This window comes from Haliotis rufescens, unplaced genomic scaffold (genome assembly GCF_023055435.1).
Source record: "Haliotis rufescens isolate VD_foot unplaced genomic scaffold, xgHalRufe1.0.p SCAF_7, whole genome shotgun sequence".
NCBI lineage: Eukaryota > Metazoa > Mollusca > Gastropoda > Lepetellida > Haliotidae > Haliotis > Haliotis rufescens.
In genome coordinates, this window is record NW_025964361.1 from 37,172,094 (window position 1) to 37,189,951 (window position 17,858).

General features: G+C 40.6%; 1 protein-coding gene across 5 annotated transcripts; it reads left to right on the top strand.

Annotated features, from left to right (window-relative positions):
• The first annotated feature begins 377 nt into the window (after positions 1-377).
• On the top strand, positions 378-8,321 carry LOC124112943 (carbohydrate sulfotransferase 11-like). 5 transcript variants are annotated; one of them, XR_007219037.1, is made up of 6 exons: positions 378-686; positions 4,124-4,313; positions 5,688-5,740; positions 6,213-7,170; positions 7,320-7,348; positions 7,407-8,321. XR_007219037.1 is itself a non-coding variant. In XM_046473151.2 (4 exons), the coding sequence occupies exons 2-4, from the start codon at positions 4,184-4,186 to the stop codon at positions 7,068-7,070; spliced, it is 1,041 nt and encodes a 346-aa protein (XP_046329107.2). In that variant the 5' UTR covers positions 378-686; positions 4,124-4,183; the 3' UTR covers positions 7,071-8,321. The 5 variants fall into 5 exon arrangements, 1 of the variants encoding a protein (XP_046329107.2); XR_006857695.2 differs by having other exon boundaries at positions 6,213-7,348; XR_007219036.1 differs by having other exon boundaries at positions 7,320-8,321.
• Positions 8,322-17,858: the final 9,537 nt, after the last annotated feature.

Sequence of the window (17,858 nt, forward strand, 5' to 3'; positions counted from 1 at the left end):
GACACCATTACAAGATAGACACAATTTTTATGGATAACAACTTCTTTAATACTGTGAAAAGCGACGTTTCGGTATAGATCGGTATAGATCCTTATACCGTTGTCAAGCAAGTTTTGCTTGACAACGGTATAAGGATCTATACCGAAACGGCGCTTTTCACAGTATTAAAGAAGTTGTTATCCATAAAAAAATGTGTCTATCTTGTCATCCGTCAACTTCTAAGTAATGCCTATCAAACAATTTGACACCATTACATTGACTAACGCGTGTGCGTTTAGTCCCATGTATTTGTTTAGTGGTATTACTCTTCCCGGTGTTTCACAATCACGTGATAAGATGTACTCCAGTTTCCTCAATCGTAAAACCAACAATTCACACAATCAAAACACCTCACTGACATTACATCACCCGTTGTCTTCCAGACAATGCTAAATGGCAAGCCAAGCCACCACATGACCGCGTTACTCCACTCGACCATACAGAGTGAGTAGAGTGAGTTGCGGGGTGTGATCAGCCAGTAGCGACGGCTACCCGTTTAAGCCAGGCGCATTTGAAGACCTGATAGACGAGCGTTTTAAAACGTGGAGGTCACAGCGATCACGAGCACCTGAGTTGGACAAGGAGAGATCATTCGTACATATTTCGATATGTTGTGGATTTGAGAGGGTTAGAATGAAAGCATCAAGGTACGTTTGTGTTTTGTGTTTGTATACAACATAGTTAGTTGACCATCCTTGAATTTATCTTTATCTTTTTAATTTCAATCGGACATTTTTGGATTAGGTCTCGTTCACACAACATTCATCAGATGTAGAGTTCGAAACGTACTTTTCGTTATTATTGCTTCAGATTACCGTGATGAACACATATTTATGATAATAAGAACAGTAACAATGATAGTTATTATATTGATTTTTCCAACCCTTATCAATGTTGATTATTGTATACATTCGATACATATTCCAAATTTAGATCAGGTTAAAAGCACCCGGGATAACATGTTTGTAACAGTCGTCTAAAATGGGGTTCGGCTGTAGCAGGTGACCCAGGGGAGCTTGGAAATGTGCATAAAAATAATAATACAGCACCACTAATATAAAGTTAGGAGAGACGATTCAAAACTAAACGATACATGCATAGAAAACTGTTTTTTTTGCTTTGCAATATTAATTTAATGAGCACGTATTTGGCAGTGACATATTTTTCATGTTTAAACAGGACACCACTTATCAACAGAAATCTACTTCAGACTTTACAACATATAATTTACCATGGTGCACCACGCTTTTGTTCGTTTTTTTTCAACATGGTAACTTCAACTCTGTCACTACAAGGACATATTGTGCTATATATATGTATAATATCAACAACCTACCAGTTATATGTCATTATAAAAAAACGAAATTTGGGAGATTGAGTTATTCGTAGCATTTTACAGCTCTTGTTGGGAACTAATAACATGTAATTTGTTTATTAGTTAAAACAGGGAAAGCTTTCCTCAAATATATAACAATAATATTTCCTAAACACGTGATAATTTCGTTGGTACGTAATTATTATAATGTACATTTTCGACGGTATGAAAATGAACTATTGACCAATCAATGCCAATGACAGTTGTATACACACTATTTCAAATATTTTATCTTTATGAATTGACTTCAAGGCGGATATTTTATGAACTGTAAGTCTAGTTCGTGCCCACTGACTCTGCCGGGCGGAAATGTAACTTTCATGATAACAATACAAGGTATTACTCCAGGCAAGCTGTGGCTGATTGCTCACTATCCACACTCAGACAGAGCTAATCCTAAACGTTTCAGCTTCGTTGAACGTTTGACAGGGTCAAATGTACAGACACACCTCAACCCCTCCGCGTCTTAACTTAAGTGAGTATTGGGTTTATTGGCGTTACAAGTTGGTGAAGTCTCGCTTTTATTAATCGAAGCATATATTTCGACGGGAACTAGGTCCTCAGTGCCCAAAGACTGAAAATATAAAAAAAAGTCAACGAGAGAATTATAGATTATTTGCCGAAACTGGGCGGAGAAGAAAAATTATATGAGCAGTGGGAATTATATGAATGGATCACTGAAAATCAGGGATGACACCACAGACATGAGTATATGGTCCTAACACAAGTGGTTCCTAAAGTTTCAATGTGATTAGAAGCAGTGTAGGAAAGCTTTCACAACGGACAGGCAGGTTAGAGACAGGACAGGCAGGTTAGAGGCAGGGCAGGTTAGAGGCAGGACAGGCAGGACAGGCAGGTTAGAGGCAGGACTGGCAGGTTAGAGGCAGGACTGGCAGGTTAGAGGCAGGACAGGCAGGTTAGAGGCAGAACAGGCAGGACAGGCAGGTTAGACGCAGGACAGGCAGGTTAGAGGCAGGACAGGCAGGACAGGCAGGACAGGCAGGACAGGCAGATTAGAGGCAGGACAGGCAGGTTAGAGGCAGGACAGGCAGATTAGAGGCAGGACAGGCAGATTAGAGGCAGGACAGGCAGATTAGAGGCAGGTTAGAGGCAGGACAGGCAGGTTAGAGGCAGGGCTGGCAGGTTAGAGGCAGGACAGGCAGGACAGGCAGGACTAGCAGGTTAGAGGCAGGACAGGCAGGTTAGAGGCAAACCATGGTTCTTTCATGATGCCATGAACATAATTCACAGCCACATATATTTATCAATAAAGGCAAAATAATGGTAAGTGTTTCAATATAGCCTTTGTCTACCTATCAAATATTCTGCTGGATTTGAGGCGGTGGGGTAGCCTAGTGGTTAAAGCGTTCGCTCGTCATGCCGAAGACCCGGGTTCGATTCCCGACATGGGTACAATGTGTGAAGCCCGCCGTGATAAATGTAGAGTATTGCAAAAAGCAGTGTGAAACCACACTCGCTCACTCCGCTGGATTTAGCTGTTGTATTTTTCATAAAGTAATATCTTCCCAAAAATGCTGAAATACATTTTGTATCATGTTTTACAACATCGTTCACTGGACATGCTGGCTTCTGAACAATAACGTGGTTTATAAATTAAATCATTGATTTATGTGACTGATAACGACGACATATCCAGGTGAGCTAAGAAGTTCACGAGACGAGTTGCGATTGACGTCAAGGCCTGTTTTGTTAGGCTTGGCTTTACGTTGACTGATGTCAAAACATGTGGAGCTGTACACTTCATTGCACAACTTAAAGTAAATATGGCGTTACACAGTGAACCTGTCTGTACAGCTAAATAATGACACGACGCAAATGTTGAAACAGGATATGTCACAGCTCGAGGATCAGTTATAAAGACAAGTGACGGACACACGTAGTTTAAGCAGTTCATGTGTTCAGTTGGACAACCGCACCTCGTTGACACGAACCCTCGTCTACCGGAAAACGTATATTGTCGACAAGTTGTAAATATGTACAGAATATTTTCGTTTTTTATTAAATTAAATCATACCAATCATACTACCTTTGAAAAAAATAGTATTATGTTAGAAAAGCAAATGTAAACCGAATTTTATTAATTATCCAAATATTATTTAATTTGCATGAAACAGGATATATAAGTTTGATTAGAAGTATATAGTTATACTGGTTGGTGAAGTAGTATTCACTTGTTATGAGACCCGTCAAGATCCGGGATAGAACAGGTTTTCAGGAACGCATACTTGCCGTAAAAGGCGACTATCTTAGTCGTAAGAGGCGACTAACGGGATCGGGTGGTCAGGCTCGCTGACTTGGTTTATGCATGTCATCGATCCCAATTGCGTGGATCGATGCTTAGGATGTCAATCACTGGATTGTCTGGTCCAGACTCGATTATTTACAGACTACCGTCATATAGCTGGAATATTGCTGAGTGCGGCGTTAAACAACAAACACACACTTGTTATGTAGATGTTTGTGTTATGAACCGCTCAAATGTTATGTGTGACCTGGCTAGTTGTGCCCTATTAACCCACAGGGGTCATTGCTCATGCTATTAATCATTGGTTTGCTTCAGCCAGGCACAGATATGTAAAGTCTCTGAGATAAAGTTGTACAGCGTGCAAATGGAATTACTCACAGCAATGTCAAAACAAATAACCTTCTTTGGACACGTTTAATACCATCTCTTTTGTCTTGTTACAGGTAGGAATAACAAACAAGTCAGCTCTCATCTTGAGTCTAGGTTCTGTTCTGCCTGTCAAGATGAAGGCGAGGCTGATGGGCCGGGTTAAGAGCGCTCTCATCGTAGTGGGCGTGGTCTCTGTGCTTCTGCCAACGAGTCTGATCCTCACCTCCAACATCCGCGCTGATACCTCGAGTGACACAATACAACGTAAGATCATTATTCCCAGTTGGTCCAAGAGAGGATAATTAAGACAATTTGCACGAAGCATAATAATGACATGCATCCGTCAACATTATTGAAGTAAGCTTGGCACCTATATTACCTTAATGCATAATAACGTCAGTCTGTCACTGATTCAAATGGACAAGTGGTCGCGATTGTTATTTTGGAAATGTAGACGTCAACGCCAGACAATCGCTTCGGTTATCTGCCGAAACAGATGCCATTGTGCATAATGCGAACTAGGGGAGACAATTATATGAATGGATCACTGAAAATCGATGACACCAGGTGTCCAAAGGGTAAGCATGTCCTGCTCTACCTGTAGCACTCGCTATGAACTCTTTCTTGATTGAAAGAATCATTTGTGTATATACAGTAAACTACGGTTATAACGAACTCAAAGGGGCCATTAATTTTAGTTTGTTATAACCGTTGTTCGTTATAAGCATATATACAGAATATATGCAACAAATGGCCGCAACCAAGAAATAAGTTCGTAATATCAGTAAGTTTGTTAAAAGCGTGTTCGTTATAAACGGTCAGAACAGTGAGTTTTGTTAACACCTCTTTGGTTAAATCCACGTGCACGGTATGGTGCGGACCTAGAAACATAACCAGGGTGAGCATGGGCATCAAACCTACGATCACAGAATTCTGGCTCGGCTAAGGGACGCAACTCTGCACAGCGAATTGCGGCTCCCTAGACGACTGGGCCACCTGTGTGTCTCGGATCTGAATATAACGTTAAGTGATATATGTATGCAGTGCAGGTCAACAACTTTTTTACTTTTGAATTTCTCCATATTTGTAATAAATAGTTGTCATGTGTTCTTCAAGAAAATGACAATGTCGATTACTACAATAGGAACATACGTCATGTCATGTGATTCGTCAAAGAGCTTCACTGATATTTCTCAAAACGAATAAGTAAGATGATCAACAAATAAATGGTTGAAGATGTGTTGAATATGATATTGAGAATATGATATTGAGATGGGGTCAATAACGACTATAATGATTATTAATAATTATTATTTATGTTTATTTCCAACATAGCCTGAGGTACAAATACACACACAATCTCATGATTTTACAGCATTCATAATAAATGATCAAACATATGTATACTTCTTGCATTGTTGTGGTAATTTAGCGACTACTTTGGTTGATAAGGGAGATCTGCTTCAAGACGATTGCATCATTGTTCGAGCCATATCACAGATTGTGCTCATCATTATCCACTATACTACTGCACCGTCATTATCATGATGAGCATGATCATGATGATCGTGGTCATGATATTGCTTGCATGGCTCAAACTTAACGATAAGCATGATTATGTATATTTGCTTATTTCAGGGGTCTTTGTTGAGGCGACTCGACTGAAGAAACTGTTATCTGTAGCTGAGGCGGTAAGTTTGATTAGCATCATTGATATATTATTGTAATGAAGATGCAAAGTAAGGACCAATTGTCTGCTATGTCTGAAGAATACACATGGCAATATTCATTCAGGTGTGGGCAGAACAATCTATTGTTTCTCGCGTTTATGGTGACACACACGGGATACAAGACACATACCCTGTTTTCTAAATGAAGCGACAAAACGTTTTCCATATCCAATAAAGCATTGTCGATCGAACGATTCAAACCATATCATAGGCATGTGTTTTCTAAGGAAGTAATCAAAACGACTGTCGGCATGGACAGGTTAATCGTTTGTATTAACGGTTTTATAACTAAAATGGAACTTTAATAACGTGTACTGTACCAAGTGGCAATCAACGTAACGTTACTTCTTTGACGTAACGTTACGTTTCTGGAGTCTATATGTGGAGAATGAAGTATGAGTAAGTTTGACATATGGCGTTTTGTATGTTCCAGGACTCAAGGCAACACGACAACCGCAGGGCAGTGAGGTACCGTAATCGCCAAGAATTCTGTGCAGCTAAAGGAAACACCGTCATCACGCCCGAGATGTTTAAGCATATCATTGTCAACGACAAATATAAGATTTTGTATTGCCAAGTACCAAAGGTCGCCTGCACAAACTGGAGACGGGTCATGTTGATCCTCACGGGGAAGATGAACACATCGGAGCCAATGGAGCTGAAGGCCTCAGCAGTCCACGGTGCTTATGATGACTATTTGACTTACCTCAGTGACCTCCCAATTAATGACATCAAATATAGGCTGAAAAACTATTACAAGTTTGTGTTCACTCGTGAACCCTTTGAGAGAATATTATCAGCTTACAGGAACAAGTTTAAAGGGAACAATCCTTTCTTTCACAAACGCTACGGGAAGAACATCGTCAGAAGGTACCGAGTGAATTCCTGGAACACAAAGCCAGATGGTAAAGACGTGTCATTTAATGAATATGTTCATTATCTAACCGACTATACACGCAGGGAACCTCTTAATGAACACTGGGAGAAAATGACAGAGCTTTGTCATCCTTGCCTTATAAAGTATGACCTTGTAAGCTCCTATGATGACCTAGAGACGGACTCGGTGCGTCTTCTTGACAAGATTGGAGCGTCAAGGATCCTCCAATTCCCGAAACGATCGGCGTCATACAAGCACGCAGGAACTGAGGAGCTTCTCCGTCAGTACTACAGCCAGATCCCACCAGTCATGTTGGATCAGCTCATGGAAGTGTATTATCCAGACTTTCTCATGTTCAGGTACAAGGTTCCAAACAGTCTCCGGAATCTCACACACTGGCAAGTCAAGCTATGAGACAATAGGCACTGTTCACAACAGTCTTTGTCATTCGTGAAGGTGTATTGCAATGAACATCCTTCCTTATGGTGTATTACAATGGATACCGTTCGTGAAGGTGTATTACGATTATGGTACCGTTCGTGAATGTGTATTGCAGTTGATACACTTCGTGAAGGTGTATTACAATGGGTACCATTCGTTAAGGTTTATTGCGATTATGGTACCGTTCGTGAATGTGTATTGCAGTTGATACACTTCGTGAAGGTGTATTACAATGGGTACCGTTCGTGAAGGTGTATTACGATGGGTACTGTTCGTGAATGTGTATTGAAGTTGGTACACTACTTGAAGGTGTATTACAATGGGTACCCTTCGTGAAGGTGTATTACAATGGGTACCGTTCGAGAAGGTGTATTGTATTAGGTACCGTTCGTAAAGGTGTATTGCATTGGGTACCCTTCGTGAAGGTGTATTACAATGGATACCCTACGTGGATATGTATTACATTTGGCACCCTTCCCGGATGTATATTATGATGATTACCATTACCAGTGTGGGGTACCGTTCGTGAAGCAACTGGCCCTTCTAACTGGCCTACAACCCTTCGTGAAGATATATTTCAATGGCTACCGTTCGTGAAGGTGTATTGTACTGGGTACCGTTCGTGAAGATGTATTACAGTTGATACCTTTCGTGAAGGTGCATTACGATGGAGGTGTACCAGTAACTGGTGGAGATGTATTACTAAATAATATGGAGGTATATTAAATCCGGTGCCAACAGGGCCACGGACAGGTCTGGGAAATATTATCGCTACTTGCATGTTTGTGATGGCTGTCTTGATATGTCAAATTCGATCATAACAGCCGTGGGTTGTATTGACTTCATGTTAAGGTTTGATCTAACCGGCCATGAATTGCATTGCAATTGTGAATGGACTTATTTGATCATGCTAGTTTTGACTTATTTTTTAATGCAAATTGTACGAGTGACGGGTGCTACCGATAGGGCAGGACAAACTTACCCTTTTCGCGAGCACCCGGTGTCATCACTTGTTTTTCTCTTGCATTGACGTTATATATTTATATTGTATTATCGACTTTTGCATGGTTTAGTCATTCCAATCACAAGGTGTATTGCAATTACCTTTATTTGAACGGGGTTTTTTCATCACATCATACATGATCTGAATTCCAACGATATTCCATTTTGTCTGAATATCAATGGGACTTGCAAAAGTAATAAATTGATACTTTTGCCAATGAATTTGAGTTTCATTGATCTTTATACCTCAGTGCAAAGTCTTCGTGGTAGTGGACAGTATACTAATATAGTCTTTATACTAATTCGAAATTGTTCACAGTGGTGAGATATTTCTATTAGTTTGTTTGAAAGACTTGATAGCGAACGTAAGAGACGACTAAAATGAAGATGGTATGGTAGAGATGGTAGAGCTCTGATTTGGCTGATTATGTGTCGTTGTTCCCCAAAGGCTGTCCAGTCCATCATACTATCAAACTCTGCTTTGCCTGGGCCAGATTCAATCATTACAAGGCCGTTGTGATATAGATGGAAGATTACTGCGTACACTAACAAGGTGACTTTAGCCGAAGCCGACGCCTCTACTGTGAGTAGATCGATGCTCATGGTGTCAATCACTGGATTGTCTGGTCCAGACTCGATTATTTTCAGACCGCCGATAACTCGTTTAAATGTATATTTGAAAAATACACGATTTACAAACGTGATCACCAGTTAAGAACTAGTGTATCATAGCCCAATAGAAGGGTACATCTCTGACTAAGCCCCCTTTGTAGATATGCACCTTAATACATTAATTAGTACAAGATCACCATTTTGTTACTCTAGATGGTCGCGAGTACAAGGTCTCATCATAGTAGGAAGGAAAATAGAAGTAAAAAACTGTTGAGAGCAGTTAAAAAACAAGCTTAGATTATTGACTTCGGTTGCTGTATTTCAATATGAATATGTCACACGTGAACAAAAATAAATGTGTTTTGTCCTAAAGTTAAAAAATGATGCTATTTAAAAACAACTATGAATTTCCATATGTAAGTATATGGAAGAGGTGCTGAAATTATTTCCAGTCGTATATAACACGTAAATGTCAGCACGACTCGACTGTGGGATGGGTTGTTCCCACACAGAATGTTCAGAATGTAAATCATAGCTCTATCACCATATCTCTATACAAAGCCTTGACGTCGCCTTCGGACGTTAAAATTCTAGACTGTGATACAGTTACTTCCAAATTGAATGCCTGCTTTTTTATGCCCGATGTTGTCATGTCTATAACTCCCACTTGTCGCCCCAAATGCAAGCCGCCGTGTCGCAAACAAACATGTCTCATCCAGGGTGGATTTCGAAATGATGGCTTCTCTTGTTGCCGGTGTCACGCGTTGTTGGTTGACAGAGCTGTATGTGTATCAGAACTCCCTCTCGCCATGCAGTCCATAGGGAATATGTAGGGCATCTGGGATAAAAGATGACTGAAAAGTGTTTATACTTTCATGCGACAGCTAAAGATGCTCTAGCATCACACACAACATAGCCACAATGGCAGACCTTAAACCAGTTTCGGAGACTTGTTTTTGACTGTTTACTTTTTCTGTCCCTTTCATTTGAATTCCAAAATCCCCCGACGCAAGTTTTAGTAATTACTAGTAGCTTTTAGTTTGTTTTTGGCTGCTTTTAAGTCAGATATGCTCAGTCGCCTAAGGCGCCTCACTCACTCACTCACTCACTCACTCACTCACTCACTCACTCACTCACTCACTCACTCACTCACTCACTCACTCACTCACTCACTCACTCACTCACTCACTCACTCACTCACTCACTCACTCACTCACTCACTCACTCACTCACTCACTCACTCACTCACTCACTCACTCACTCACTCACTCACTCACTCACTCACTCACTCACTCACTCACTCACTCACTCACTCACTCACTCACTCACTCACTCACTCACTCACTCACTCACTCACTCACTCACTCACTCACTCACTCACTCACTCACTCACTCACTCACTCACTCACTCACTCACTCACTCACTCACTCACTCACTCACTCACTCACTCACTCACTCACTCACTCACTCACTCACTCACTCACTCACTCACTCACTCACTCACTCACTCACTCACTCACTCACTCACTCACTCACTCACTCACTCACTCACTCACTCACTCACTCACTCACTCACTCACTCACTCACTCACTCACTCACTCACTCACTCACTCACTCACTCACTCACTCACTCACTCACTCACTCACTCACTCACTCACTCACAGTCGAAGTGTCACCTTTCTACATTCTGGTCCAGGCAAGTTGATGAGGTGATACCCGTTTAATAACAATCGAATTGGGTATCACACATTGTAAATATGTCGGGAATCGAACCTGTACCCGAACAAATGCTTCAATCACTGGGTTACCCGACCACCTTTATCTTGAAATGTGAAGACATACCATCCGAGAGTACATTAAATTACATGTGAGTGAGTGAGTTTAACGTGACATCGGCAATAATTCAGCCCTATCGTGACGATAAATTACATGTAATCGTTTCTATCTGAAGAACCGCCCATGGGGTGACGCATTCATTAACTGTGCATAAAAAGTGAAGCCTTGGGCTCTGCAGTGTATCTCTATATTAATACTAGGTGGTCTATATCATAAACCATATATGACTTATGTTATATATGATTAAACACAGGGTGAGGTAGACAATAGTGCTTTTATCCAGATTCATATATCATCCGTGAAATGTTCTTGGCATCGTGCAGGTGGGTAGGCTAGCCTGTAGTTATTAACGCATTAGCCCACTTTAGGTCTGATATGGGTTCACTGTGAACTGGGTAATCGGGGCCCCGTCGTGTCACCTTCCCATGCTCCTTCACTCGTGACGAACATAAAGATGAACATGACAAACAGTTTCAACAAAGGAATATGTTGTTAAGACTTCTCAACTCAGAGTGGGAAAGGCGAAAGTATAATGTGCACAACTCTCCAGCACACATAAATATGTGTAATGGTTGAAGTTCACATTAACGAGGGTAAATTGAAATGTTCGTTGCCTCATAGATATTGTTTAGTCATCACTGATGTTCAGTAACCCATTCATATACTTTTCACCTCTTGTTTGCCTTTTACGCCCAGTGCAATCTATTTTTGGCGGATAATCGAGACTTGTTTTTCTTGGGTGTTGACTGTGTTTATAGTGTAATGTGTATATACATGTACGAAGAATATCATCTCTTTGGAGACATCACTACAAGTTACTAATTACTGCATCTCTCTCAGAGAAGTCAACTAGAGAATTTGATGAGAGAAAGTGCAAAAATGGAGAAAAAATGGGAAACAAGATGTTATACCTACATTAACGGGCATATCACGTTGGAAATACATGACGACATGGAAAACACATCTGAGGATGACTTCCCTTCACATTCAACTGTTAAGAAAAGGATGCTGAAGTTATATGTTGTTAAGACTTAGCTCAGTGTGGGAAGGGCGATAGTATAATGTGCACAACTCTCCAGCACACATAAATCTGTGTAATGGTTGAAGGATGACTTCCCTTCACATTCAACTGTTAAGAAAAGGATGCTGAAGTTATATGTTGTTAAGACTTAGCTCAGTGTGGGAAGGGCGAAAGTATAATGTGCACAACTCTCCAGCACACATAAATCTGTGTAATGGTTGAAGGATGACTTCTCTTCACACTCAACTGTTAAGAAAAGGATGCTGAAGTTAAGAGAGGCAGGAGCAGCAGGGAAGTTGGCCCAAGGTCTGGCCGTCCTGTAGATGCCAAGTCTGAACGTCTAGACAAGACTGTCCCCCGGTCGGTTATAACCGACCATCGTGGTATAAATAACCTGGGGTCAGAGTTGGGTCAATGCAGGGACACCCAACATGAGCAAACTGCCCGCAAGGTTGCTGACAGCAGACCAGAAGCTGACCAGAGGCATGTCCAAGGACCTTGTGACCAGATATCAGAAGAATCCTGTATCAGAAGGGGCGGTCGGGTAGCCTAGTGGTTCAAAGCGTTCGTTGTCACGCCGAAGACCCGGGTTCGATTCCTGATATTGGTACAATGTGTGAAGCCCATTTCTGGTATCCCCCGCCGTGATATTGCTGGAATATTGCTAAAAGCGGCGTAAAACCATACTCACTCACTCACTCACTGAATCAGACACATTCATATTATGCGAATAGTGACCCAGGATGATCCCATTAACCGAGAATAGTGTTTTATCCTTGAATCATCATAATGGAGCAAGCATCACACAAATCACATATAACCAGTGTCATGGACAGTTAGGTAACTTTGGGATAACACACTCTGATTGACCAAGTATTTGGGGAGTTTTCTAAAGTAGAACATTACATTGAAGGTGCTATCTCATACATTGAGAAGTGTCCCTGTTATAACAACAATAAGGGTGGCGTTGTTCCAGCTCAATTATATAATACCGTATTCGACATAATAAGCGCCCCGCTCTAATAAGCGCCCACGGCGATATTTGCTAATATATTGGCTAGTGAACAATCCCAATTAGCAACCCTTCCGATTGAAGACTTATTTATGCATCCTTAATTATGGGCAATTAAATTCTGGAGAAATACATGGGCCATATATAAACATTTTAGGCTGTCCTACTATCCTACTGTAACTACGGACAACAAAATGTCTTCAGAGGTTCTACAGACGGTCCCAGGGAATTCTGAGACATTTGCACATTGCTCCCAACCCTACGAGGTGAGGTGAGGTGAAATTGGGTTTAACGTCAAGATTATTGCACTTATACAGCGACGTGTGTGTGTATGGCTGCTTGTACTAGTCCGGACTTATGCCGATTTATAGTGCTGGCACACTGAGAAAACCATGCCGCAGTTTAACATGAATACCCCACTCAGACAGTGTATACTGACTCCGAGCCGACCAGTCCTTGTTTTAGCCCCTTAATGCCGAGCACCAGACAGGGTAACAACAAGTACCATCTTTTAACGTTTTTTGGTATGAAGCGGCCGGGGATCGAACCCCGGACCTTCCGCTCTCCGGGCGGAAGCTCTACCACTAGGCCACGGAGGCGGTTCCCAACCCTACGAACGTCCAACACTTCGAACCATTCTCTTCTCCCTATCACCAAAAACAACACCTTCGAAAACTTTCGCAGCGTGATTCGCAATCAAGATTTCATGATTTGTTTGCGGTAATAAAATCGGTAGGTCTCAAGGATCCGAGCTGTCAACTTACTGCATATGCATGTAGTTTTATTTATTGCGTTTATTAGGCCAACAATCGGTATGACTGATATGTGGTATTGTAAATATACTGCCTGGCAAAAGAAAGTATACACTTTTGTGTACTTACAATTACAAATATTTTCAAAACGTTACTAGGTTGACAGCAGCTCCGGAATCACTGCAAACTTAAGGTAAAAAAACATCCGTTGTTTGGAAGATGCACAGGCAGCAGCGAATAAATCGCTTAACGCCTTTTTGTGGGTACCCATAAAAAATCCACGTGCACAAATGGTATGAAACATAAATGCAAAAATATCCCAGGTAATGAAAAAGTTTTTAAAAATATGCCAAGATTAACGGCACAACAGAGAGAGGGGGTAAGCATGGGTTGCTGAGGATCTAATCCACGTGGGACGATCCAACAGTTCCAGACGCTGATATTGGTGTCACGTGTGAACATGTGTGTAATCGGGAAATGTGAGTGAATTTTTGTTCGTGGTGAACATTGTACAACGAGAGATTCACCTGGTACTGTTAAAACGTGGAATTCATATACACATGAATCAGTTTGACCCCATATTGTTATAAGGTTAAAAATGCATCTCAGAAACTAATGATAATAAATAGAACCATTATAGCTGCAATGAGGAGTTGCATTAGATATAGTTTGTGACAGAACTTGTAATTGGAAAGGAATCAATAGAGAAAAGACATTTCACATTTATCACAAGTGTATTCTGGACATTTCACATTTATCATTGGATTGGTCTCTGGCTATCGTCCATGAGTTAATGAAACAAATGGGGAATTTCAAGGCATAATTCATTTGGAGCTTCGGAGCGAGTCACAAAATCAATAGAGAGATGAGCAATCTGGCACGTAGGCTTTGGTATTTTTCCGATTACGACACACATGAGTTCATGGTCAGATCTAAACTTGTAACGAATCAAATGGAGGTATTGAGACATGTGACAAGGACAGGCCAGGCTCGAACACTATAAAATGATACCCTCAACATTAGGAGAGGAGAGCGCGGTTTGCAGTCGATCGAGTCGAATCCCGATCGTTCTAAGTTTCCACCAGCTAGTGACGAGCCTGGCCAGTCTGATCCTGTCCTGTATTGATAGATGGGCTGAGAGTAAGTAAAACTATGTGAGTATAAACTGGTGTTGCGTTTCTTTATTATGCGTGTGTGAATGCTGATAGAGACAACTTGGAGTAAGTGTCATTAGACCAATCACTCCTTGACGGAGCCGAGCCGTGGTGGACAAGGCGAGGGCAATGTCATGGCTTAATTGACCACAAGGACCAGGAACGGCAATACATTTAGTAACTGTAGCAGGGTCGCACTGGACGCCCGAAAGCAGTTACGACAATATCAAAACATTATTTTGTTAGAAGGAGGTCCCGGGAAACTAGGCACCTTGGTACAAGGGGGTCGCGACTCCACCTTGATGGGGTATTGAAGGCTTCTCATTGAATATAAAGTCGGTCAGGCGTGTCAGATAGCGGTGATGGTAAATGGTGTTTTGAAGATGTGAAAACGTGACCTTCACCCTGTGACCTTCACTCGCGATGATGCGAGTGGGTCTCGAGGTAGAGAGAAAGCCACACGCAGAGATGAAGAGTAAGCGAGAGAGTTTGACACTGCTTTGAACTGTACTTGAGATATATCACAGCTTGGTGTGAAAGAAAGCCGGAAAGTATAAAGAACTTAGTGAGTGAGTGAGTGAAATGGTTTCACGCCGATTTTTTAAAGCAATATTCAAGCAATATCACGGGGGAGGACACCAGAAATGGGCTTCACACATTGTACCCATGCCGGGAATCGAACCGGGGTCTTCGGCGTGACGAGTGAACGCTTTACCCACTAGGCTACCCAACCGCCCCGATAAAGGACTTAGACGTCTATCACTTTGGTGAGACTCCTAAACAAGGATATGGTGAAACATGACCTACCCGGACAAATCCGGGATTCAATCCCACGAACAAAAATTAAGTTTCTTTTTAGATACCTTTTTAGGAGCGGGGACTGGGGGAGGGGAGAGAGGTCGGGGGAGGGGTGCAAAACAGAAGGCTGTTTCTTCGAAAGCAAATTTTGATAGTGTAAACCCTATATTTGCGACCTTTCGGTTCGAATGTCGTGTTGGTGCGACAATAAATAACGTTAACTATAACAGGTTAAATACCTCTTGATTCTGACACCGCATCCGCATGTTCGGCTCCCCTGAGATACACACAGCATATTTGCAACGCAACTATAAAAAATAAGTCAGGTAAAACGTTATCAAACGCACGCTCCTACTTTCCAAATCCAAAATGCTATATATATCGAACATGCCCAGTCAGTGGGAGTACGTGAACGTGCCACAGGTGACGGAATGCTACCGAGTCAATACTACGACAGGGCGTTTCCCCACGAAGTCTTCATACGCTCTTAGCCATGCATACAGTGCATTCATTTAATGTTTTCTTGAATTATAAGGGGGTATTATTTAGATTATAAAGAAATCAGAAATGTCGTTCTGGGATATATATTTTGCGTTTTATTAGATTTTGAGAAACGAAAGAGTAGATGTGATAACATAACTTATTGAATACCGAACATTGATAATAATTACAGGCCTTGTGTGCAAACAACAAACAACTTAAGACAAACCAGATTAGCTTGATCCAGTTTAAATGAGTATTGGTGTAAAAATGAAAGTTACTCAAATATTTTTTCTCTATTACTAGTGAAAGAAAACACAAAAACTGCTCTTCAGAATTTGAATCTCAGTTTTGTTACAATCATAATTTGTAAATATTTAAATCTTTGGAGAGCTTTTGTAAGGCCAAATCAAATACATGTTCCCTTAAAATTGATTAACTCGATTGTTTACAGACCGCCGTCATATAGCTGGAATATTGCTGTGTGTGGCGTTAAACAACAAACAAACAATAATAGTACAGAACCATTCAGTATGTGACATTATGAGAGAGACATAAAAGTCTTCAAAAATTAAAGCAGATTAAAATGCTTCAATGGTTTATGCGTCTAAAGTTTCCTGCCTTCGGTTCAGTATTAAAAAGCAGGATTTAGCACACATAATTCTCATATGGGAATATTGTAAAAAATCATTTTCGGATAATTTGTGAAAAACTTAGATATTTGGAAGCACAGTCTTAACAATGATTATCTTTGGTATCATCATATTAAATACCAGTAAATGTGCGTTATCCGCGACAGGTGCTAAACAATGAAAACGTGCACACCACACTTAAGATTATTAATAGCTTGAGACAGATCATTGAGGTATACAGAAAACAAAATAGGTTATATTTTGCATCCATCATTACGCCAAGGTTCACATTCAAACGCTCTTTAAGGGAGTCGTTAACTCTAACGGCACAGTTAACATCAACATAAAGACTTATTGCAGTTAACAATTGTCCACGGACGCCAGTATTACATAACTTGTACTACAAACAGTTTCTCTTTACACTATAAAATACCTATTTCAGGTTGGCAAATGTAACAAAAGTTGACTTTTTTTTATATTTGTCTGTTTCGTATTAACGTTACTAAAACATAAATGATCAATGTAGTTTCGTGAGGCCCGGAATCCTTTTTGTTCATCTGCTAATAATTAGTTCTTTTACAGCCAATCTGTTAACCTTGTATTTAAAAAACATCACCATATACTTTACAAGGTACCGAAATTAGAGTGATACCCCTATATTCTAATTGGTTTCGAACATCTTGCATATCTGTTTTAGGGATATGATGGATAATGCCACTGTTCCATATTGATGGGGTTGTACCGTTTTCAAAGTCATATTTTATTCTGTTAACTAAATCAACAGATATGAAGGTTTTTAATACCCCTGCTGGTATTCCATATATGCCAGTAGATTTACCTCTATTTAACCGGAACACTGCTCTCTCAGTTTCAGTTCTAGGAAAAGGTTTATTTACCAGATAAGTATCCAGTATATTTGTTAGTAAAAACTCGTTAAAATCACTTGGGCAGGCAGTGAGTGTGCTATTATTAAAAAGCGCATCATATGTGTTGTTCCATGTTGATAACAGGTTATCATGGTCATAACAAACGTTATCGTCGCCATCAACAACTTCTTGTGGAATTTGACTCATATTTGCTGGTCCCGATATTCTATAAAAATTTCATGTTTTTATGCTAAAAATGAAAATTAGTCTGTTTACCTTTGACACTTTTCTACAAAGCCAGTTTCTTTTGTGTTGTTTCTTTGAAGTGAATTACATCATTAATTGTAGTTATGAATTCATTCCCATTTTTGTTCGGAACGTCTGCCTTGCCTTTGCATGTGTTTGTGACGGATGCAGGATATGCTCACCTTTTTGCAAACACCAGGAACCATGAATAAGCTTATGATATGGTCGGAATCGTGCAATGAACACCAGCTTTTAGTAGAGATTTCTTATGACTATGGAAAACATTTTTGTCGCTTTTTGATTGACTTTAAGCTTTACAGCTTATGAATACAAAAAATCATTATAAA